At 45.2% G+C, this 23,712-nt stretch overlaps 1 protein-coding gene across 2 annotated transcripts in view; it reads right to left on the reverse strand.

The window, feature by feature from the left end:
• Positions 1-295: 295 nt before the first annotated feature.
• The window catches only part of CRISPLD2 (cysteine rich secretory protein LCCL domain containing 2), a 33,367-nt gene continuing 9,950 nt past the window's right edge, over positions 296-23,712 (reverse strand). For both annotated transcript variants that reach the window (XM_067302410.1, XM_067302411.1), the window contains exons 3-15: positions 23,395-23,513; positions 21,199-21,331; positions 20,967-21,082; positions 18,742-18,842; positions 16,966-17,124; positions 16,111-16,171; positions 15,435-15,501; positions 14,259-14,389; positions 14,062-14,105; positions 13,063-13,135; positions 12,258-12,333; positions 6,078-6,211; positions 296-3,843 (exon numbers count right to left, since the gene is read on the reverse strand). In XM_067302410.1, the coding sequence (XP_067158511.1) occupies positions 3,789-3,843; positions 6,078-6,211; positions 12,258-12,333; positions 13,063-13,135; positions 14,062-14,105; positions 14,259-14,389; positions 15,435-15,501; positions 16,111-16,171; positions 16,966-17,124; positions 18,742-18,842; positions 20,967-21,082; positions 21,199-21,331; positions 23,395-23,513 (1,269 nt within the window). In that variant the 3' untranslated portion in view covers positions 296-3,788. The remainder of the gene's footprint in view (positions 3,844-6,077; positions 6,212-12,257; positions 12,334-13,062; positions 13,136-14,061; positions 14,106-14,258; positions 14,390-15,434; positions 15,502-16,110; positions 16,172-16,965; positions 17,125-18,741; positions 18,843-20,966; positions 21,083-21,198; positions 21,332-23,394; positions 23,514-23,712) is intronic.

Genomic DNA, 23,712 nt, shown 5'->3' on the forward strand with positions numbered 1-23,712 from the left:
TACTTAAAGGCAGACACTGATTTGCCCTGGCACTACAGCTCAGGAAGTAAGGAAAAGATGCGCCTCATTCCTAATAGGGGTAAAAGTTGACTTTTAATCCCTGGAAACTGGGCTGTTTTATTTATTAGACTGTGGAACAGGCTCTGCATGATGGCTCGGCACATCCTGATCTCACTCGGGCTCTCCAGGGGCTACTTTAGTCCCATGAGTAATTGCAAATAGCTCAGGCTCTCCCTTCTAAATACAACCTTGGCTCTGACTGAGCATTAAAGACAAGGGGGGACATTCATTCCGGGAAGGTTTTATTTCACAAATAATTCAGAAATCAAAAGAAAACAGAAGGAAAAAAAAAGATATTTTACAATTCTGTATTTAGAAAAAATTATAGTTTATAAACACACTGCCCCTTGAAAAACATGCAAAGGCACACAAAAAATTTACAAGAAACTTTTATACATAGAAAGTAGTAAAATACATCATTTTTCATAGAAAAAAAAAAAGCAACTCTATGAACTGGCCCTAAATATTTAGACTGCACAACTGACCACATACATGACTGGAGAATCTTCAATCAGCTGTTGGCCAAACCACCGCTGACTTCTTGAAACGGACAAATTGCGAGGGCCAACCGGACCGCGGTTGTGTCCGCCGGCCGGGAGGCAGCGAAGTGATGCGCTTCGGCTTTTGCGCCCCGTGCATTCTCTGGAAATCCAGCTCTGCTGAGCCAGTTTCGGTTTGCTGGCAGTGAAACGACACAACATCTGTGCTGAGTCTCGGTTTTGGAAAGAAGTTGGCTGGACACAAACGACCACGCGGCAGCAGCCTTGCCAGCGTTAACCAGATGCTTCGCTAAGCCTACCACTCGGGCGCCTAAAGTTGGCACGCACTTTCCTAATCTGCTGAGCTAGGGTCTAAGGAGGAACATATCTGGTGATATGAAGGTAAGGACATGCTGTGTCCTTAAGCTGTACTGAAATACATTAGACTAAGTAATGTTTTGGTATCACAGAAACAAAATATATGGCTAAGAACTGGTACTGTCCCACTTATATATGAACAGCTAGCACATACGATCGAAAGTAAGTGATATAACATGACTGCCTCGGAGGACCTGATCTCCCCTAATGCTGGTGGAGGTATGTTCAAATTAATAGCACCCAGGACCTCGAATAATATTTGTGTAGTAAAGTCACAATTTCTCTTTTGTACAACAAATATAAAAATAAACAGATACAGACTTAAATAACATCGGTTTCTAAAAATCCAAACCAGTTGGCTGAAGATAAAAATATGCAATTGTAACTTCAATTAGGCATTTTAGGATATTTCTGTTGGAATAATAATTCTTCCCTTGCCCCCTTTTTGTCAGGTAGATACATCCCAAGTTGGCTGGATTTTTATGTGCGCTCTACGCTGATCCTCCAAGACTTTTCTCCAAGAACTTTCTCCTCTCTCACATCTCTTTCCATCATTTTACAACATCAATGGTTGTCACCGACAGCATGTTAGAGGTGGCATCCTACTTAAGCTCTGATGTGCTTTATGTGCTTTTCAAATCCCCCTGAAGTCAGTGGGAAGGATTCCACTGGATATCTGCTTGCATCTACTACACTTTCAAGTCATAGGAAATACATAGTACTGTGGCTAGCATTTGGCCCACGATTGCCATGGTTTCATGCCGCAGCACTTAACGGGCTTGCACTGGACCATGTAGAGCATTACTGTCCACAGCAGGCAGAAACAGGGAAGCCTCGTCTCACTGCCAAGACCTCAGACCCTTCCAACCAGCAGCTTTTCTAAGATATATTCCAGCTGTTTTTAACATCAATTTACCTAATAAGAAAAAATAGTTAATTCTTTCCTATCTAAAGCAAATACTGTACACCTTGAAAGACAATACTATATAAACAAAGACAACAGAGAATCATTTTTCTGTATCTGTCCCAAAGGAAGGTTTGCTATGCAGAACTCATGGAGACAATGCAAAGCAGTTCCAGCTTCATATTTTACAGAAGGTCTCTTTCCAAACTCAGATTTCACAGAGAAGGAAACCTCAGCTGTGAGACAAACTGACTGATAAATGCAATTTCCTTGTTGATTTCATGGTGTTTATAGAATTAAAGAAGGGTTTAATCATATAAACATTTTTGGTCTCTGTTTTGAAACAGCTTGAGGAGACGGCTTTATATTTCCCTAGTTTAAATTGAACACAGCCTGAGCATAAGAGCAGCTATGAGACATCTGCCAAATAAAGTGAAATATTTGCCCATTTGTTATACAATACTATAATCAAGTTATCGAGCAGAGGGACTATGGGTTTATATGAACTGAAGAACTAAAGTTTACGTTGCCTTCTCATGACTAATGAAGTTACTGGATGTGTGTGCATCAAAAGACAACTAGTTGCATGTGTACATCAAGTCTAAAAATCCATTTCAAATAGAAAGCAAGGAATACTCTCCTGCTTTAAAGAGCAGCTTATGCTAGGCTATTCTTTTGGCTAGCTTTAATTTTCTTTAAATAGTCTTTGAAACGCATTTGGATGCTCGTTGAGACATAAATAACAAAATATTAAATAACATTATTACCACACCTATGTGTTTTGCAAATACAGCACCCTGGATGTCCGGTGCTCCAGGATACTGCATTTGCATTTGCAAGTCGGGTTCTGCAGGTGTCACAAACCAAATGGAAGAAATTCATCAAGCCCAATTCATCTCATATGTTTAAAGTCTCAGAACTGCACACACAACGAAGAACTTCACCGAGGTAAAGCGAACATGCTTCATATGGATGCAACCGTTCCTAACAAAAATAAGATTAACTTTATCACTGCTTGACTACTACAGATAAAACAACCAGCACTGCTGTATAAAACGATACACTGCATTTAACTGATATTTTATTTTTTTAAATGGCGTGTAATATAATACGAGATGTGCCAGCACAGGAGCCCCAATTCACTGACTTCTCATAGGTTACCAGACTTACAAAGTACCTGCAAATGTTTGACCAGCAAACACTAAACCTGCTGTTTGGATTATCCAGTGGCCTCATTTTCTGCAGCGAGGGACTCTGCCACCAACTCCTACCCTACTCCATCCTCCAGTAAACCTCAACGTCAGGCCGACAGAAACGTCCTCTCCCGTCACGCTACTTAGCTCGATGCAACGCTCCAGCAGCCTAACTCAGTGTCACTCGTGCGTGTCACCCTGTTAGGAAAAACTCACTTGGCTGTTCTTTCACACACAAAACACCAAAACTGACCAAAAACACTCTCAAAGCCCACGCTCTCCCCAAAAGATGCAACGTTTAAAACAGTTTCGTGTTTTAAAGGGCCTGTCGCCCGGACAGTAGCTCACTACTGAGCCTGCTCGCCTGTGCACTGCGTCGGGCACGCAAAAGTAGATGCTTCAAACTCTAAAATGCCATCCGAGGGCCAGGCAAAGACCGCCGCGTCTGCTGTGTGTTGAGCCACCTCGGTTCTGTGTAGCACACCTCTCTTGTAAATTGGAAGTTACAACAGTCTATCATTGCTGAATGCCCCTAGAAAAATGAAAACATGAAACGAAAAGATACAACGCTGAACTGGTGCCGTGAGATGCAAACAGCTGAGTCAGAACCTGTTGTCTTTTTTTTTTGTCTTTTTTTTTTTTTTCCTTCTTGTTTAATTCCCTGAAAGAGATCGGCAAGGAGGGTACGTTCAGAGCTGATGCCATCAGAGGAGCCTTCCTGTCTTGAGATCAACGGAGTGCTCTCCCAGAGAAACTTGCACCTTCCCTGGGAATTTACTGCTTCACAGCAAAAATTCGGAAAGCATTTCCATCCGAAGGATTCGTCAAGCTGGAGGAAAAAATGAGGGGGAAAAAAAAAAAAGAGAAATGTAACAAACCAAAGATGGGCACTGCAGGACAGACCTACGGACAACACAACATCCTGGGGCGCCTGGACTCTGCATGCTACGTTAATGCTGACGTGGCTCTTCGGGAGCTGCTCATGTAAAAGCCTGGTGGCTCAGCGCAGCGATAAAGTGCACAGCAGCGTAAAGAGAAAGGAGTGAAAAGAGAAGAGGCGAAAATCCACAGATTCACATTTGTTTTATGCTTTCAGCCTAGCTCTGCAGTGCTAATGCCAATTAAAGGAACTGGGAAGCAAAAGGCTCTTTACAGCAATAGCTTTTATCTGAGGGATTCTGTGCTCCCTTCTGCAGAAATTCATGCGTAAAGAGGAACACGTTTTCCTAAGAACGACTGTCACAGAGGCTGGCAGGTTCCCAGAGCCCATCTGGACCATCTCCTGGTGCTGGCAGGAGGAATAGCCAGATCTGCTCACTTAAAATGACAATAAAGATGGATATTCATTTTCAGTCTGCAAAGGTGCCTCCAACAACTGCTGGAGGTGGCTGTGTGTATGGGGGCGGAGGATTATTTCCATTTCCAGACCTTATTTCCTCAGATCTGCTGGGCTGCAAAACCCTGGGAGAAAGGCAGAATTTGCATCTTCTGCAGAATTTACATTCCAACAGGAATGAAGACACAACAGACCTCAAAGGCAGCCTTGCCCTGTACCTGTTTGGATGAATATCTCTACCAAGGTTATTTCCAGTGTCCTAAAGGATAAGGCTTTCACCTTGGTCTTTGAAAGCTAGTCCACAGTCCAGTGGATCTCGTAGCACGAAGGTGCTCCTTACTACTGAGCACAAATAACACTTTCCAAATCTTCGTGCTCATCCCTGCTGCAATAACGTCCTCAGTTTCCCTCACCTCCTAGATCAGCACCTGCTGCTCGTATTACAGGACATTGCTAGTGGTGAAGTTTATTCTTAGCTGGGCCAGTGTTTGTCATGCAAGTAAAAAGTTTGCTATTAGTGTAAAAGATAAAAGAAAGATAGAAGAAAAATTATACGAACAGGAGACTTTGTGACATAAATCTAAGCTGAAAGCAAATATACCAAATTCCAACAAATAAACTGCACTAAATATTATTCACTCTGCTGAAAAATTCTGATCCTGGTAGATCTATAGTAAAGAATCCCATATCTAATGCCTCTAGTTTGCCCACCACGGTCTTTTTTAATTTTCTGAAATGCTCTACAGCATTCTGGGATGTTAAATATTAGAATAAAAATCACAAATTCATTTGGATTTCTTATGGTAATTATAAATGAGGAACTGCATAAAGCAGAAAGAGCCATGTCAGTATTGACCAAGAATCACCACGCTTGTGGAGACTCGTGTTTGCAAAGGCAGCTTTGAGGAATCAGTGCCACCCCATCAACATCTGAAAAATATATTATAAGCTGAACCAGAGGTGGCAAATCAGGAAGGACTGAACGAGCTGAGACTCAGTCGTTACATTCATCATTACATCATACATTTACATGCATTCTGAGGTGCAGAATATCGGAAGCATTGAATCACAATTATTCATTGAAATCAGCAAAGTGAAACCAAAAGAAACCATAAAGAGTTACAAGGTGGCCAGCTTCATCTTCAGAATCTCTCAAGAGATTAATTTATTTATACTTCTTTTCACAAGAATATAGAGGAAATTAATTAACAAATACAAAAGCATCCTACACCCCAGAATTCAGTGAGGATCCCTCCTATAACCTCAAAGCATGACTCAGTGACAAAAGCTGCAGAAATATCCATGTGCTTATCCTTCGGACAAGCAAGTTGAGAAAGTTTCTTCTTTAGAATTTATTCCCTGAACATTGTCCAGTACTAACCAGTGTAATAATTAAAGCAGTGAAATTCTATTGTGATATACACACAGGGAAACGTATTAATATGGACTCATACTGTAAAATCAAAGTAACTGGCAAAAAAAAAAAAAAAAAGAGCTTAATATTCCTTACCTTTCAACATGGATCTGAAAGTAGCTACTCACATGTGGAAGGTAGGAATAGGAAAATAGGCTCTATTTGTTTGCTTAACAATGTCACTGTGAATCTTGAGAAGTCATGTATTTCCAGCCCACCAGCCTGACTAGCTGATATGTGCTGACTTTAACATATAATTGAACACATGATTGAAAATACGAGAGAGAGGAAAGTACAAAGAAAAACGTCTTACCTCTCAGACTGGACTCCGTTCCTTAAGGAGCCAACATAGTTTTTCTTCTTTTCTACAGGCATCACATCCACAAAACCACCTTCTTCACCTGAAATGACTCCTGCATGCACTGCTGTTTTGCAGATACTGGAGCTCTGAAAAATATTTAATTATTTTGACTTACAAAACATCTGTTTTATGTCTGGGCATCCTGATTTACCTTTTCCATCAGCATCAAGGAATACAAAAGACAGACATATGAAAGAAGCATGAAGCAGTTCTGTTCCTCTTTATGGACAGAATAGGAAGAAAGATGTCACAGACCAGACCTTGCCCATATGTCACAAGCCCCAGCACCCAAATGCAAAAGTGAAACGGCTGCAAAAGGACCCACCGCAGCAGAGGGCAAACAGCCTTTCCACTGCTCCCTCCTGTCACAGAGCCATGTCTGGGACGTTATCCAGGGCCAAAGCTGACTCAAGGACCACTTTCCAGCCAACGTCTCCTGCTCCTTGTGCCCACACCAGAGAGCGGTGGTGACACCTCTTTGCTAGTGACCAGCCACCTCTCCAAGCTCATTCACCCTGTTGCTTGAAAAGCAGACACCTTTCGCTGAATTAAGCTAAACGACCAGTTATTTGGGAGAGTTCACATCCTTCTTTCTAGGAAAAACCAGGTGCACTGCACCCACTGAGTGGTCTAGCTTTCAGACAGCCAAATAACCCATTACCCCGCAAGACTACATCGAGCCTGAGGGAAATTAACCCCTCTGAAAGGACTAAAAACCCCGCTGCACGCTGCTCTCTTACCCTGATCTACTCGATGCACAGTCAAAAGCGCTGGAGGAGCACAAAATACTAACAAATGATGACTAAGTGCCAAAAGCATCCAGGAAATAGAGTAATAGCAGAGAAGACTTAGGCATAGTATAAACTTGACGATCAACCCTCTAACGGATTTATATACAGCTAGCTGGAATAACAACAAATAAAAATCAGCCCTAGCACAGAGAACTGCAGCAGGTGAAAATCCCAAACCCATGAACTCTTCAATCGCTTAAAAAAAAAAAAAAAAAAAAATCAAATTACTGCAGAACCTGCAATGCCTTTGCCAGTGCCAAGGGCAAACATTCCCATCGTGCATGTACAATACAGAGTGTGCTGTTTCTTTCCCTCAGCCTTATATGGCAGGTTTGCCTTGTCCCCTATATATTTATCACTCTGAATCGCCTATCTCTTGGCAGCTCTGGCAGTTTTAATTGCCAATTTGGTATTTTGCTTCTATATATGGTCAAGGGAGCAAGGGAACACTGTGTTTGGAAGATACACTGTGAATTTTCCCTAGTATGCAATGGGAAATCTGTAAATCTAAAATTGGCTCGTAAAATTAAACCATTCCCGAATCCATTTGCAACACACTCCACTGGGAGACATCCTAAACGATGTTCTTATCAAAGCATCCCTTTTTTTTTTTTCCAGGACTTGCTGTTCTGTTGCTTACTCAAAGCTTTGACCAAAAAGCTTTTTTTTCCCTCACCTATACCTTCCCTTTATCACTGTGTTGGAATACTGTCTTATTCCACGCGAGTCCAGGTTGTACTTTAATGAGTTGCTTGCAGAGCCTTTGGAAGACGAGAAATACTACAGAAATAAAGGCTTTCCCCCTCAAAATCAAAACTACGAGAGCAGCACCGCCAACGCAACAGCTTTTCTTAGGGCAGCTCTTGCATCCGCCTCAGCACCGCACGGGTCTCCTGAGGTGTTCTCGGGAGCGTTTGCTGAAGAAGCGGACTCTGAGGCATACACCATAAAATTACAGTACATTTTATAGGGGGCTATAACAATCAATGACTATGAATTAAATCACCCGTAATTTCCTCATTAGTGCGACTGGTTTAATCATTAAGGTTTATTTCTCAGGAGAGCTGAGCAGCCCAACTTGGTTTCCTCCGGTGATAAAAATCTGCCTCGTTGTGCAAGCGGCCTATCCTCCTCCAACTAATGGCCTTGCAAATGAGTGCGCTCGTGGATAACGTACCCTGTCTCGAGAGCAGAGAGCCATCTGCTCTCAGCTCAGGAGGGTCCTGAACGCAAACGAGACACAGGTTTCCCTTGGGGGGATGTCACACCCGGAGCCAGGCAGCACGTGACTTTGGTTATTTATACATTTCCCAACGTAATGGTGTTTTGTGAAACTTAAAAGCTCTTTTACAGCCTCGATGAAGATCCCCAGCTGTTCACACAGCTCCAACATCACCTCACAACTGCTCCTGTCTGCATGAGCAGAAGTTTGATTTTATTTCCTAGGCACATGAGTGCATTCATGGAAATTGTCCATTTTTCCCCCATTTTTCCCCTGGAAAAGTCAACCATGCATGTTCTAGCACATAGATATAACCAACCCCACAGAAGCAGGTACCTCTGAGTATCCCAGGGATGCTCCCATCCTCTTCAGCACAAACCCACCTGTGACATTACCAACAGCTACAAACTGGAGATCCCTGCAGACACCATAAAGCAGCAAAGTGCCTCTGAATATGTGCTTTTACGAGTCACCCCTGAAAGACCTACTTTCAGTACTTATCTCCCTTAGCAGGTAACCCAGACCCCATGGCTGAGGCTGGATTTTATGTCTTCTACCCACCCCTGGAAGAGCAGCTGCCTCTCCATCAGCTGCGTGCCAGGGGAAAAGCACACAGACTAAATTTTGTCTAAAATTTGGCAGCGCAAACAACTTTTCCCTTCCCTGCAATGCAACACCAAAGAATATAGGCAATAATTTTTCTATTCCCTCGTCAGCCGCTTCTCACCATTAATTTCAGTGCTGAAAGGATTTTGGACACGATTCCCCCATCCCATGTGCCACTTAATCTGTAAACTCTGCATACAGGCAACAAGTCTGTTCTCATGGAAAAGTAATTCCATTCAGCGGATAGGCCTGGAATTTGGACAAGAACTTCTCCCATAACAGGTTTTCTGGCATTTTGTTCACACTTCCTCGCCCCCAATTTCAAGGCTGCTCTATGCCCTTGTTTCATAGTCTTATTAATTTCACCATGAAAAATTTCCTGCACTGCTTTTAAAGCAAAGGTTGCCTATACCTCTTGTGCTTTAGGCCACCAACTATTCCTACAAAATAATCTTATTGCTCTGAAAAAGGTCCAGTTACTATCTGTAGCAGGAACTGGGACTGGCGGACTTTCAGGCCTCCTGTAAGGCAAAGCGGACCAGTGGTGAGGGAGTTGGGCTCTCCAAGCTGTGTGTCCTATTAATAGAAAAAAACCCTAAAAACTGTTTTATTCACAAAGTCACTTCATTTGTCTCATTTAAAATAGCAGTTAGAGACCTGCTTTCTGAAAGACTGTGGAACAGCTTTTCCTATTCCGGAATGATTTATCAGAACTGCAAAAAATCCCAATTTCATGAGCCAGGTTTCTCCTTCTACTCTTTGCTCCCATGATTTGCCATGAACTTTTCACGATTTCCTAGCTGCTATATTTCAGCAGAGCATTTGTGGTTTTATTCTGCCCTTGAGCACAACTATCCAAGCTTCACTGACTCCTCAGCTACCCAAACTGTGTCGACCTCATCTCTTATAAATGCACGTTTCCCAAGCCTTTGAAGAATAGTCTAAAAGAGCAGGTTTTTTCTGATGAGTAAAAAAAAGCCAATCAGAATGCATTTAAGTGGATAAACACAAACTGAGATAGTGGCTCCTATGCCCCCTAAAGAAAAAATTCATTAAAAAAGAATTATTTCATAAAAACCACCAGTTCTTCACGTCACAGCTTCGTTCTTTTTGGCAAAGCAAACTTTCACATGCCACCCCGGGATCAGGCAAATATAGAAACTATCTCAGGCTGAAAGCTCAGTGAATCAGATACAGTTACAGGGACCGGCCAAGTATTTCTGTCACCACTGCTTGGACTATTTACTCTTTAGTTGCCAGAGCATTTTGCAAATTGATGTTTCAGAGGAGATGCTAAGAGCCAGAGGGCACCCTGGAAGGGAGCACAGATTTGAGACGGGGCAAAACGCTTCATCTGCTCATAACTAACTTATTAAATGAGACACAGCTGGGGCACAAGTCCCCCCAGGGCCGTGAAGGTGCCACTCCAGATGCGAAGCCAGAGAGCCCTCCCAGAAGATTAGCACTTGTCTCATCCTGTTTATTGCCTGTTTTAATTATTCTTCGGACTCCGGCTTCGGTTAATTCACAGCATCCCCTCCTGGAGGGCATTCTGCGCAGTCAGCGCTCTCTGTGGGAAAAGACTTTGCCCAAATTCCCACCGCACGGCATGCGCGTTTCTCTTGTCAGCTTTCCAGCTTTAGGATTTATCGTCATCGATACCCTTCCCCTTGCAATGTGCTTCACAGCCTCCTCAAATTCTCTTTTTCCCTGCAGGTTTCACCTTTTTTTTTTTTTGCTACCAATTGCTCACTCTCCTAAAAATGTAAGTGCTTTCCTTATTTAGACTCTCGCCATACTGTTGGCACAGTGGTCCAGAAAAAGGTTAACCAAACCCTTTAGGAAGTGGCCAAATACATTTTTTCCCCCCCTCAAATCATGTTCCGCGCTCCAGCTTCTGAAACACAATACCCAGGGAGTACGGTCGGAAACGGAGCTTGTGATTCATTAAAGGACACTAATCCTTTTGCATCAGTACAAATCAGGAAACAGTAAACGACCGGGATGGTGGTACTCACCTAATACCCCCGTAATCTCAGGCCTCACTCTGGGCTAACCTAAGGGAGTTTCCTCCTCAGCGAGAGGAAGAGGGAAAACTATTTTCCACTTGCTGCAGGGTCAGAGCGTACACAGGTACCACAGGACAGCATCGGTGCTATAAATTTGTCTACAGTAACTTGTTTGTGTGGCCCTACGGTGAAAAAAGTTGTCTCGAGTGAAATAAAAGCTGTTTAAAACCCACTTTCACAATGGCTTTCTCCCCCCCTTTTTTTTTTTTTTTTTTTTTATATATATCTTCTCCAGCAGATTTTTCTCAGGAGCCCAAAAAGCTCCGTGAGGACACTGAGCTGCCAGAGTAAGAGCTGCTCACCGCGCAGGGGCAGGTATTCGTGTGCTCACCAGGACCCATGACCCGCTGACTGCTTCCCGAAGGCCTGCAGAAAGCAAGTTCCTACACACTACGCACACCCAGGAGGTGACATTCCTAAAGGCAGAAACTCTAACGGGAAAGAAGAAAAAATGAGGCACACACACACATTGAAAAAACATTGAAACAAAGGTTTTACAGGCCTAATGGTAAGACTTTTCAAAAATATGACTCTTCGCCTTGTTCTAGCATCAAGTCGCTGCTCATCCCCGTGAGCAGCGTTAAGAAAAACAAACCAATAAACCCGACTCGCGTGCTTTCTTCCCGCTGCACTACGCTGTGTCCCAGCTGTTCCCAAACGCTACTCAGCTCCCAGAAAGAGGAGGACGGGGAGGGGGAAGACGGGCTCCTTCTGCCATCTATGGAGCGTGGTAGTACATGTGATAACACAAGCCCTTAGGTTGTCACCTGCAGACCTCAAGGCACCTGACAAAGGGGGACGAGAGCAACGTGGTTCCACAGACAAGGGCCCTGAGGCGGAGGGTGGCTGAGTGATCTGCCAAAGACCAGAAGAGCAAGTCAGTGGCAGAAACCACAAGGCTCCCAAACCCGTTGTCCCAGCCCGGTGTAGTAGCACTTGTGCCTGTTGCTAACATCTGTGGTACACCATGGCTTGCAGAAGATATGTCTAGCACAAGTGCTGCTGTTGCACTGCCACCTCCCGTGCTGGTGGGACGTGTCTCCATGACCGAAAAGGACTCTCTTTATCCAGCATGCCAGCATGCATGGCAGAATTGTCCCCTTTGAGGGTATATCATGCCATGGGTAGAGCCATCTCACGTAGGTTTATCTCTGTGACACGATGCCACGAGGACCTGGAGAGCAACCCTTCAGAGACTCCTGCTGGCTCCACACTGTGTTTGCCCCACATCTCCCAATCTATTCCTTGGGAGACCAACTTAACGCTGGTGGCAATACTTCTTCCCCATTTATCCCAGCCCGAAACTGCAACAGTCCAGGAGAGTTTGACTGCACGTGTAACTCGTGCCTTCCTAATTTGCAGTCCCCCACGTCCTTTGTGGGCCCCACCACTGCAATCTAGACTTCGGGCCATGCATGTTCGTCAAGGAAAGGAGCATACTCACATCTGCGTAGACGTTGGTGCCAAACACTGGTGCCCAGTATGATGGCTCGTCTTTACAGTGGGCCGGACAATAAATCCTAGAAAAAAAAATTTATTCATATTTATTCTCTATATAAAGGCTCAACAGGAAAACAAGTTGCATTCTTGGAAGATTTCAAGTGCCTGCATCTGGTCTGCAGGTGGCAACAGTGAATCTAATTATTTGTTCCCCTCAGATGACATTTGGCAGTTACTGCAGGACTGCAAATAGAGATTTTTTTCGACCAGTAAAAGAGGGATTGATCTTTTATGACATTTTCAAAGGGGAGTTTCTATGTTTTTGCATAATGCTGTGCACACGATTAGTTGCATATGTTCGTTACCCCCACACTGCCATCACTTACACCTGCACAAAACAGCTTTCTAGAACAAAGTTCTCCCACGTTTTAAGATGAAAAGGAAAAACAGATCAAAACACCAGCAAGCGCAAGAGAATAAAGGCAGAGCACGAAGCTGCGCACCCGTACACAGCGGCTCGCTGAAACGGATCACGTTGCCCGACTTTTTTATGCTGCTGAATCAGCTGAGAAACTTAGCATGGATTTTATATCACGGTGTCGGTGTGCCTGCCCGTGCTGAGGATACGCTCAGGGAAAAGCCTGGCTGGAGGATGAAACAGGCCAGTCTTGACCCCCTTCTCCAGCTCATCCGGCACAACCTGCTCCTCTTGCTTTAGCCCCCAGATTCGGACACCTCCACGCGGCTGGCCCTGCTATAACCCGCCCGTCCCTCCAGCAGCGCAGGTCGTGCTCGTGGTGTGCCGTTACCTTGGGCAGTGAGATGCCGGCTTTTTGAACTGGCAGAGTTCAGCTACCGTAGCGTAGCAATCCACCGTCTGCGCTGCGGGAATGAAAACAGAGAGGCGAATTATTAGGGCTGGTAGCTTGAGCCACTGCGGTAGGCACGAGCCTCGGTCCCGCAGCGCCTCCGACGAGCCGCGTGTCCGGCTGAGCGCGGAGCTGCGGCCGGAAGGAGAGCTGCTTTCTGCTTCCGGACGGCGCGGAGGAGAGGCTCTGAAGCTCTCCAGCAGAAACCCAGCTACGTTACTACAGCATGGTCTGCAAAAGGTCACAGCTTTCGAAAGAGGAAAGTAGCTAACCCTTAAGATTAGTGTATTTTTGCTACAGCTACATAAACTCCAGACGTGGAGTCTTAATAAGCTGACACCTCAGGTTTTACCCTAACGTGGCTCAAAGGGACGTAATCAAAATGAAGATTCTATAGAAGAGGAATTACTCAGATTTATTCAGAAAGTGAGCATTGTTTAAAAAGCAGGAACTATGGTGAGTCACTGTTAGAAACTAAATTAATACGTATTATTATATTATTTTATATGTTTCGATATACTATTGCACTATTATGTTATGTACTTTTAGATACAAATTTTTGCAGGTTTTGTAGTGTTCGCACTAGACAGAGGCTTTCACACAAGGATGGCTGACCTTCCACTACTCCACCATCAGCAGCTTGTGACTCTATAGCAGAGGTTTAGACCTGACCATGATTCACCGCCATGGTTCGCTGCTGGAAATGGCCAGTTATCTCACTGTTCACTGCCCTCCTCCTAGCTCCCCATGAAAAAATGAGATGGTTGACGGTGAAATGGCCCATATTGGGTGATGGATGGCCAGAGTAGTACTTAGCTGTGATATCGGTTCATTTGACATGACCACTTAAAATGAAAAAGAGTATTGTATGGAATGATGTTTTCAAGCATGCCATAAAACTCTTGGGACAATGGTTTCTCCTCAGCTTTATAAACTTACTTGTGACTTTGGAAACCATGAATGCATTTGAAGGCTTATTTTTCCTGTAAAACAAGCAAACAAAAAAGATTATTAAAAATCAGTGTACTATAATTACTTGAATTGCTATGTCCATATACAAGTAACAAAGAAGGTGGAACATCTACTTATATTAAAACAAATACAGAGGTAAGATGGTTTTTCCAAAAAGGCGGTACCTAAAAGATTCGACGCCGTTTCTGGTGGACTTCACAAACGCCGGCGTCCTGCCCTTCCTCGTGATATCAACCAGTCCTCCCTTGTTGTCCAGGATGCCGTAATGAATGGCAGCACGACATATGCTCGATGACTGAGGGGAACAGAGCAAATTGCACGTGAAATAGATCTCAGTCACGGGGCAACACTGACCAACAGCTGTGTAACAAAACAATAAGGAATAAAAGCACCACCGAAAGGCCAAGTGGAAAATAAACCGAGTACCTTCCTGCTGTTAAACGTTACCCTTCCAGCATAACCTTACTCATTTTTTCTCTTCTAAGCACTGCTTGGTTGAACGACAAACTTTGTTAAATAACAAAACTGAACATTCAGAGATAATTCAGAAGAAAAGCAGTATTGGAAAGTAACCACCCGTATGAAATATTCCCAGTTCTCAACAAAATACCGAAACCCAAAATATTTCTGCTGAAATCACTTGGAGGCAGCAGGTATTTGCAGTCCATGAAGCTGCGAGGCAACGGCGTATCCTGGGCGATGCCGTCACGTACCCGCAGCGAGAACGGGCAACTAGGTCAGCCCAGGGAAAACACCAGGAGCGCACTGGTAAAAGTATCTGGGACTTGTGGTGTTTGGCTTTATGCTGAAAACTTGCGATTTCAAGCACGAAGCAAACATGTTTTTATACAAAAAAACCCCTTTCATCTTCAACCTTTTTTTCACTGCAAAAGTAGGTCTGATGGGAAAACACCACCTTGCTTTATATATAAATTATCCTGCTAATTCAAGATCCATCAGATCATCCAAAATTATTCTTTAGTTACAACCTTTAACAGTGTTTTTAGCAGAGAGTTTCTGTTCAGCATGACAACTGCCTGCACTACAAAAAAGATCCATATAAAAATTGTTGATCCCTGTCCCCTGGTCTCCATGGATTTTAATTTCACATTAAGGACATTCATGACAAGATCAAGTCGGAATCACTTTACCTTTCCGGACTTTCTTTTTTAATCACTAAGATGAGGAAAATGCAGGTAATCTTTACTAGCACATTTTACAGCACCACAAGTGGAGAATTTGAAAAGTCAAATTACATTAGAATAGTTGGCATTTCCCATTTCTGTTATTACCACTAACTCCCCACAAATTACATCTATGAGCTATTAAAAGGTACTTACACTCTCATAATAAAATGTTCCAAAGATCTTTCCCTTACTGTACAGGCAGCCAGCTGGGCACAGATACCTGGTAAAGATATATATCTTTGAGGGTGGCGAAAAAACAATTCAAGAAAAACAGACTTTGACTCTATTTCATTTAATAGTCATTCCATTCATTTCACGTAATTCTTCCATTTAAAACAAGATTGCAAAATAGTTACTTTTTAAAACTGTTTCTCCTCTCTCCCTAAAAACCCAACCAATATTTAGATTCTTTGGATTTGGTTTTTCTCCAAGTGATAAACTGTCTCGTTCTTTACAGAAACCTTAACCAGAAGTTCTTGACTGGCTGGGAGGGGACAAGCCATGAATTATTGGTCTGCCTTGGACAGAAAGGGAACGCATGAGAAAAGTTCAAAAAATGACTGCCAAGATTCGTTAAATGATTTTGGACACCTGGATCTGTGGGTTATCATGGCTGCATAAAATAAACTGAGTCACCTTACTGCTTGGCCGAATGCTTTGTATAAAGGGAAGGAAAGCTTTTTCAAGGTCTTGGGTAAATCCCTTGAAGGGATATACCTAGACAGTCACAAAAAATATGTAGTATAGGCTATCCCCTGTTTGCAAGAACCTGCCGATTTTTAGACCGCTTTTTCCTGGACCGCTCCAAGAGGTATCATTGAAACACTACCTGTTGCATGTCGAGCCTCTGCATTTGTCCCGCATCTTGGTTTCACAGGTAATGACTTGTGCTGGGGGAAAAAAATATATATGTATATAGCAAACAAAATGCGAGGTGCAAAAGGAAAGACTGAGAGGAACAGAGTGCCAGACAAAATCTGGTTCGTGCCTCTTCAGCCTTTTGCATACGAGACAGGTGTTTTCTTAAATGTTAAGAGGGAAGAAACATTTGACAGCAGAAGACTTTGATTTACAGCCCGAGGTCTGCAGCCAGAGCTCTCATTCTCCACTTGATTACAGGCTCTCAAGATGGAAGCAGATAAACTTGAAAAGGTTGTGGTTATTCGCCTCCCCTCCGTTTCAGGATAACTCTCTTAATTAACAATGATTAGAAAACAAGAATGGGAGCACTATCAGCTCCTCAAATAACTTCGGAAATCTTCCCAAGCAAGAAACAGAAAGGGGAAAAAAAAAAAAAACAACTTAAAACCCCCAGAAAAGTTGTGAAGAGGGTCACTGCTGAGCTTAGCGTGTTTTAAAGGTGACACAAAACCGACATTTGCTGAAGTGACCCGTGATCTGGGGACCTTCACTTCACTGACGCTTGCTCAAGACGTCTCACAAGGCAGCACCTGGCGTGAAGAACGAGCAAATACTGCCGAGCGCGACACGCGGAAGGGCACGAGCGGCTTTGGAGAGCTTCGCTCCTCGCTTCTGCTATAACTAGCTGCAAGTTGTCAGGCAGATCACCTCCCCCCTCCGCTCAAACATCCTCCCGGCTGTTTTTTTAACTGACCCTCCACACCTCGTCCTACAGAGGTGCTTTAAAACGTAGAGGAGCTGAAAAACAAAGACACCGTCTTACTCATGTAGCTGTCCGAGACGTTTTTCTTGGGCTTGACTGGTTTGGTGGGTTTGCTCTCCACGCTGGGGAACCTCACGGGCTTGTGCTCTGCCAGCTGCGAGGTCTCCACTTCATTGGTCTCATCTGTCTCCGGGATTACAGTATCCTCATAACGATAATCTTATTGGAAGGGGGATTAAAAGTAATGGCGGCACGTTAGTATTAACAGGAAAGGCAGACGAGCTCGTATGTTGAGGGAGATTATTTGCTTTGACAAGGATCCATTTTTAAATAGCTGGGAACTAAAAATGCAAGTTAAACACTGCGCTGGGCTATTGCCAAGGCAGGTATCGCACCAGGAAAGGAGACCTGGTTCTCCAGCAGTCACTTGCTCTGCGCATAGAGCAGCATTTACAGAGCTTAACGATAAATGGTTGCAACAGGTCTCACTATTTAGAGAACAGAAATGCACTGAAATTTCTATTTTTCCAACCTGTTTCCAGCTCTTTCGCTCCGGAGGGAAATAAAAAATACAAATTTGCTGGAAGTCTACCAAAAAGAGAGTCTTAGTACCTGGGAAGGTGGCTGAAGCTCTTCAACCCCCCCATGGCTGCAGCCTCACCTGGCCCAGCAGTAAAACAAGGGTCTCGCTGCAGCCTAATTCCTGCTACGTCACGGCTCCATAGCCGTGGAGCCGTTATCCTCCTTTTCACCTCTGCTAAAGAACAAGTCTGCTGCTGTTGCAGGTAGGAAAAGGGACTCTGGAAACGGTGCCAGCTAAGTTCACTGCACTTGGCCCGTCCCATCTGAAACCCTATGCTGCGCTCGTCCTCGGCAGCAAGAAGAGGACCGACGCAAACAGGGGGATGATGGATGGCTGAAATCTTCCAGAGGAATTTCTCCCTCCAGCTGCACAGCCAGCGTGCTCCATCCCCTCTCTGCGCGGCATCCACCTGCACTCGCTCAACTTCCCTCGCGGTCCCCGCGCCCCCGGATTACAATGACAAATGCAAAAAACGAGCCTCCGCTTTGGGCAAGTCTCCAGTTTGCCTATTTCTAGGAGCAGTTCTTCACGCAATAAAACACACGGGGGGGAAAAAGCAAACAAAAAAAAGACTCTCTCAACACTCGTCCCAGTAAATCCTCTGCGCTAGGGAAATAGAGCTGCTTCATTGGAAATTTCAGCATTAATAGCATTTTTCACCCTTTCTATATAACAACCTTTATTCTAAGGGAACTCCATGTGTCGGAAAACTGTCCAGGATCCCCCCTTCTCCTCCGAGAAAGAGGAATCGCTGTATTCATTTTGCGGACGGCAAACCCAGGGTGGAGGAGAGGGAAAGGCTCCGTCCCAGGACCCAGAAGGCGCGGGGCAGGCGGCCAAGGCCTGCCCACCCACGTTGCTGCTGGAAACCGCGGCAGAACATTCCCTTCCCAAACAAACCCGGGAGGACGGGATCGCTGCTACTCGCAGCCTTCCAGAGATCAAAATCCCGCCGGAACACGTGAGCCAAACCGATGTAAACGCAGAGTAATTTCCCTCAATCGGAGCGCCGGCTCTAATTTTCCCTGGGACAAATAGGCAGGAGCGGAGCTGGGGGATTTTTATTTTATTTTTTTTAGGTATCTCGATGTCATTCTGTTTCGGACACGGCTGCTGACGTACCAATGGCTACACGTTAAGGGTGGCAAACTAAAAGGCACGTAAATCTGTGACTAATTAAAAGTTTCCGGGGAAAAAGGCGTTTGAGCCTTTCCGCTCCGTGCTGCCCGAAGGCGGCGGGCGCCGGCACCTACCTTTGTAGCAGAGGTTGTTCTGGCAGCCTCCTCCGTAGCTTGGCGGGCACTCGGAGCAGGGGCGGCCGTTCTTGTACGGGGCTTCCCCGATCCAGTTGCCCCTGGAAGCACGGGAGAAACGCAGTCTGGTCATGGACCCGAGCGCGGGAAAGGCCGCCTGGCTCCGCTCGTCCCCTTCCCGGACGGTCTGCAGCTCGTTAGTGCTAACGCCGCAGACCGCGGGAAGGACGCACACGCGGAGGCTGCCTGCTTTCCGCTTCCCGGATGGGTATTCGCTGGCTAGCGCTTGCCATCGGCTCTTTGGCGTGCATTCACCAAAGCCACCGGAGCCGCAAGTCTCCCATCGTTTTCTCCTACCCCCTTGGGCAGCTCCGTGGCCAGGCCGGAGCACAGCTCTTTCCATTTACGAGCTGTCCCATTTTCCATCTGGTGCCGTTCCCAAGCAGAAAAGCGCACGGCTCAGCCTGAGGCACCAGAAATAGGAGCGCCCTGGGCTCACCAGATCATCTGGGAAGCAGAAGAGCACTTTGCACTTTCTCCTTGCCCAAACCGGCCACGCCCCAGTCCCCAGTTTTGCTTCCGAGGCCGCAGAAGACCTCAGCTCTTGCCCTAGCCCAGAGAAACTAAACCAAGACTAAACAGCTAGCCCAGGAAAGCCTTGCAAGGAAAACGTTCCCCTTGGTTTCACTTCCGAGAAGACAGTTTCTCCAGGGTTTATTTAAATGAATTGCAGGTTCTTATACACATAAGTGGTATCACCTTCACATTAAACTAACACAAATACCGTGATCTTATGTAAACAGAAGCAAGTCAATGGATGACTGTATTTTCTCCAGAAATTACCCAGAAACAAAAGGCCTCTTTGGCCCTCTGCATTGCAAACATTACGGGCCGAGGAGGCTCAAGACGGCAGAGTTCAGCCTGTGACTACGAACCCTTTGGTTATTGCTCTTTCAGCTGTCTCCACCTATAAGGCTAGCTGAGGACAGCATGCACCGAAGCCAGAGAGAAGAGATTAAGCAGAAACGGCAGAAATAGAGTATTTTTCCATCCAGCAGCCCTGAATGGATGACGTGCAAAGGAGTCCAACCTACTGCGGGAACTCCAAGGGCTACAGCGGGATCCCATGTGAGGATCGGTTATTAAATCCCACCAAATTGCGAAGGAGCATAACGCGCTCAGTATCTTAAGTGGGGAGAAGGGTTCACGCGGGACAACCCGCCCGCGAGCTTCTGCCTGGCTTGCGCTACAGGTGCCAGCTGCTGGGTTTCATGGCCCAGCTCCGTACCCACACGGCTTTTTTCCCCTGCGTTACTATGCCCTGCGGACTCCAGAACTCAGATGCTCTCCAAGCTGCTCCATTTGTATTTAGTGATTTCCCTGTTTCTTTTCGCTGCGCTCTCAGTTTCAAATCAGCAGCAACCCGGAGGGGAAATGCCTCTCATACGAGCCATTAAAACAGAAAATACTAATTGCAACTGCCAGCTTCCCAGAAGGCAGGAAACCTCTTCCAGATGCAGTTCTCAAGGTTTTTAAATACGAGTTTCATTTTTAAACCTAATCAAACTATCAAGCTGGCTAAATCTCAACTGCTATGGTTATTTCTCTCTTTTTTTTTTTAATCAGGGGGAGCTCGCTGGGCCAGGCGCTCCTCTTTATGCAGCTCCTTGCACAGCAGCTCCTAGCTCGGGTAGCTTCTCCCAGCGGCTGCCGCAGGCCTGACTCTGCACAGAGCAGCAGTTTGCTTAAAACAGCAGATTGCACAGGGAGGGGGGTGAAAATTCGTCACGACAGCACAGGCTGCTTCGCCTGCGCCAGCCCCGGGGCCGGGGCATGGATGCTACCGCTGGAATTGAGGCCGGCGGCGCTCGGCAGCGTTAAGCACCGCTCCCGTCCCCTCCCATGCTCCGAGCAGCAGCGAGAGCGAGCCTCGAGCCTCCTCGCTTGGCAGGCAGCTCCCCCAGCTCCGTCCCCGCCACCTCCTGCTCCTCCTTCCCATGGCAGCAACATCAAAGCTCCGGCCTGGCCCCAGCCCCTCATTCAGTTTTCCAGGCAACGCTCAGAAGGTTTGAACCGGCTCCGTGCTGCAGTCTAAAGAAAAAATTTAAAGCCACAACCACCAGTCTAGACTGCCTGCAATCTCTTCCCCAGATTCCGGGCGAGGGAAGCGACCTGCCGGCGCGCGGCTTTAGGAGAGCCGGGAGAGCCCGTCTGATCCGCCTTACTTGGGCGAGTAGTTGCAGACCAGGTAGACGGCATTCTCCCAGATCTCTCCCCAGACGTTCATCTGCTTGCAGACGTTCACGGCGCAGCCGATCTTGTTCGTCGTGGCCCAGACTATCTGCAAAGGCGACACCGTTATTGAAAACGAGCAAACCAGCCCGCTGAGGGCACATCAAGCCAATATCTCAGTGGCAAACGGGCCGTGGGGGGACAGGGAGAACACGGATGCCTGACCTGGGTGTAATGTGTGCACATGGATCCGGTGCATTTCTCCGGGCACCAGGGGTTGCATTCGTGAGGATAGGGGTACGTGTAATCTTTAACCTCATCATACCAAGCCTGGACATGGAAGGCTGGAGAGCGATACCTGAAAGATCGAAACCATCAGTTTAGAGCACCAGCTTCTATTAGAGGTTTTCAAACAGTATCTGTAGCCTCCTGGCATATCGTAACTTCAAGATTTCAACACAATTTTTGCTAACTATGTATAAACCAACTGAAAAGTTTCTTAAGGCAAGTTCCATTTGGTGAGAAGTTGTTAGTTAAAAAACCCAGTAACACGGTCTTATAATCAGAAAGAAAAAAAAAATCTTACCAAAAAAGTTAAAGGTTATTTCTTCCCCCAAATTCACAGCCCAGTCTGACTGTATTATTTATAGGTTTGACACTCTCTTCAAATGCTGCTGACCTGAAATGTCCTCCTGGCTTTTCCACTCAATTACAAAAAACTTCTAGTTTGGCAGAAAGGTGTATTTTGAAAGTAAACACAAGTTAAGGTTTGCCAAACATCTTAAACTGAAAGCCATCATGTACCTATTTTACCACGAGGCAATTTGCTAAATCTGGAAGTACATTAGCAGTTAATACTGTACGGCCTTTGCAAATGGAGTAAGCTTTTTCACACTCACATCGCACCCGTGTTAGTGCAGAATCGTTGATGCACCAGACACGTACCCCACCTTCGACTGCCGTAATTTCCCTGTGCAGCAAACTCCTCCGTGTGCTGCATGTACTTTGCACAAGCTACGCACAATATATTGCAGTCTGTGGCTCCGCTGACGTTACTTGTGCTTATTTGGGGAACGGGAATGGAGTTACAATTACCTAGAGAAAGTCATATGCATAGTTGCATGCTACGTACGCAAGGAGCAAACAGCAATCTGCAGACTCTGTGTCAAACTAGAGCAGTGCTTCAAACCCACTGCTTTTTATTGCTTTCAACAGCTCACGTGAAGCAAGCAGCCAGAAACACAAATGATGTCATTACCAACTGTAGTTTGTTCTTTCAGCCAACTCTTCATTAAAAATCATGCATTAGAAGTATTTTAAAAACATTAATCTCATGATGTCATTAAGTGAATTCTTTCCGAGTCCTATTTTACAAAAGAGGAAATTGAGGCAATCAAGTTATGGCCCGTTCCCGAAAAAACTGAGATAAATATGATTTCTTTTTCCTCTCAGTGATTGCAAAGGGAGCAAGATTGGATCTAACTTCATCAATAACCATGGCCATCTTGAAAGCTTGTAGGAGAGCCAAGAACAGTCTGATCTTTTAACTTTGTTTCCAACGGATTAACCACTCTACTTTCCAATCATTATTTAAATCTGCCAGCAAAAATGGGTCCAATTTTTATATCAGGCTAATTTCACACCAGCAAATTTCCATTGCTTTCAACCAAGTTCTACCTGATTTACAACAAGCATAACTGCATTTCAGCTCATTAGGGTTTCTGAGCACGTACAAAACGTTTGCTTTACAAAGCAGGCTTAACCTGTAACAGGCTTAACAATAGGATCTTAACAATAAACACTTTTCACCATGGCATGGAGAGGCAAAGCCATTTGGAAGCTTTACCTTAATCATTCCTAGCTGGGTTAACAACCCTAGGTTAAAAACTTTCCCCAGAAGGATGAAATAAACTGCAAAGTGGTTTCAGTAAAGAGAAACTAGGAGCTGGATAAATATTTATGGAAAACATGGTGAGAGATATTCAAGACATTTACAGCAAGGAGTGTTGAATGAGCAGTAGTAAGTAGATATTGTTTCTGAGAAACTGCAGTTTTCAGCTGGTTCTCAGCGTGCTGCCAGAAGTTGTCGCTGAAACAGCAGACTGAGGAGCGAGGGCGGTGGGTTCAGTAGCTGTTCTTCTCAATGAGCATGAGTGACCTTGGACATGTCATGACCTGAGATACAGACATATGAAGTAACCAACATCAGAGCTGGTTTGCCGGGAATAGTCACCTGAAGGGTATTGCAGATGTTTTTACTGTCCCTATTTCACTGAAGTAATAGCAGTTATTGCTCCTCACCTTTTCTCCCATCTCCCCAGTGCTCTGTTAAGCAGCGACTGGGCAAACTTTTCACACTGCCTCTCAGGGAGCATCCATAAATTGCTCTTTGCGCTTAGCTTGTGGCTTCCCAACTCTTACCTGCCCCAGTGAACCGCCAGGTTCTGTCCAATTGACCTGATGAGGACACTAGGCCCATGGTCCCAGATGCACTGCTGAGCCCAAGCATGGGCTGATCTTTCCAGCTCATCATCCCAGGTCTGTGGAGGGTGGGAAAGAAAAGAATAGGTCAATTTGTCCTGATCATGCTTATTAGACCAAGAGAGTCAACCAAGAGCAATTAATGGAGAAAGAGAGACTGAATTCCAGCTCACCAGTGGTGTCTGGCCTACCATTGCGAAACCAGCATATTTTATTGATGTGCCTTGACCTAAGAGCGAATATCTCAAGACACCCCCC

The sequence above is a fragment of the Apteryx mantelli genome, chromosome 10 (genome assembly GCF_036417845.1).
Source record: "Apteryx mantelli isolate bAptMan1 chromosome 10, bAptMan1.hap1, whole genome shotgun sequence".
Taxonomy (NCBI): Eukaryota; Metazoa; Chordata; class Aves; order Apterygiformes; family Apterygidae; genus Apteryx; species Apteryx mantelli.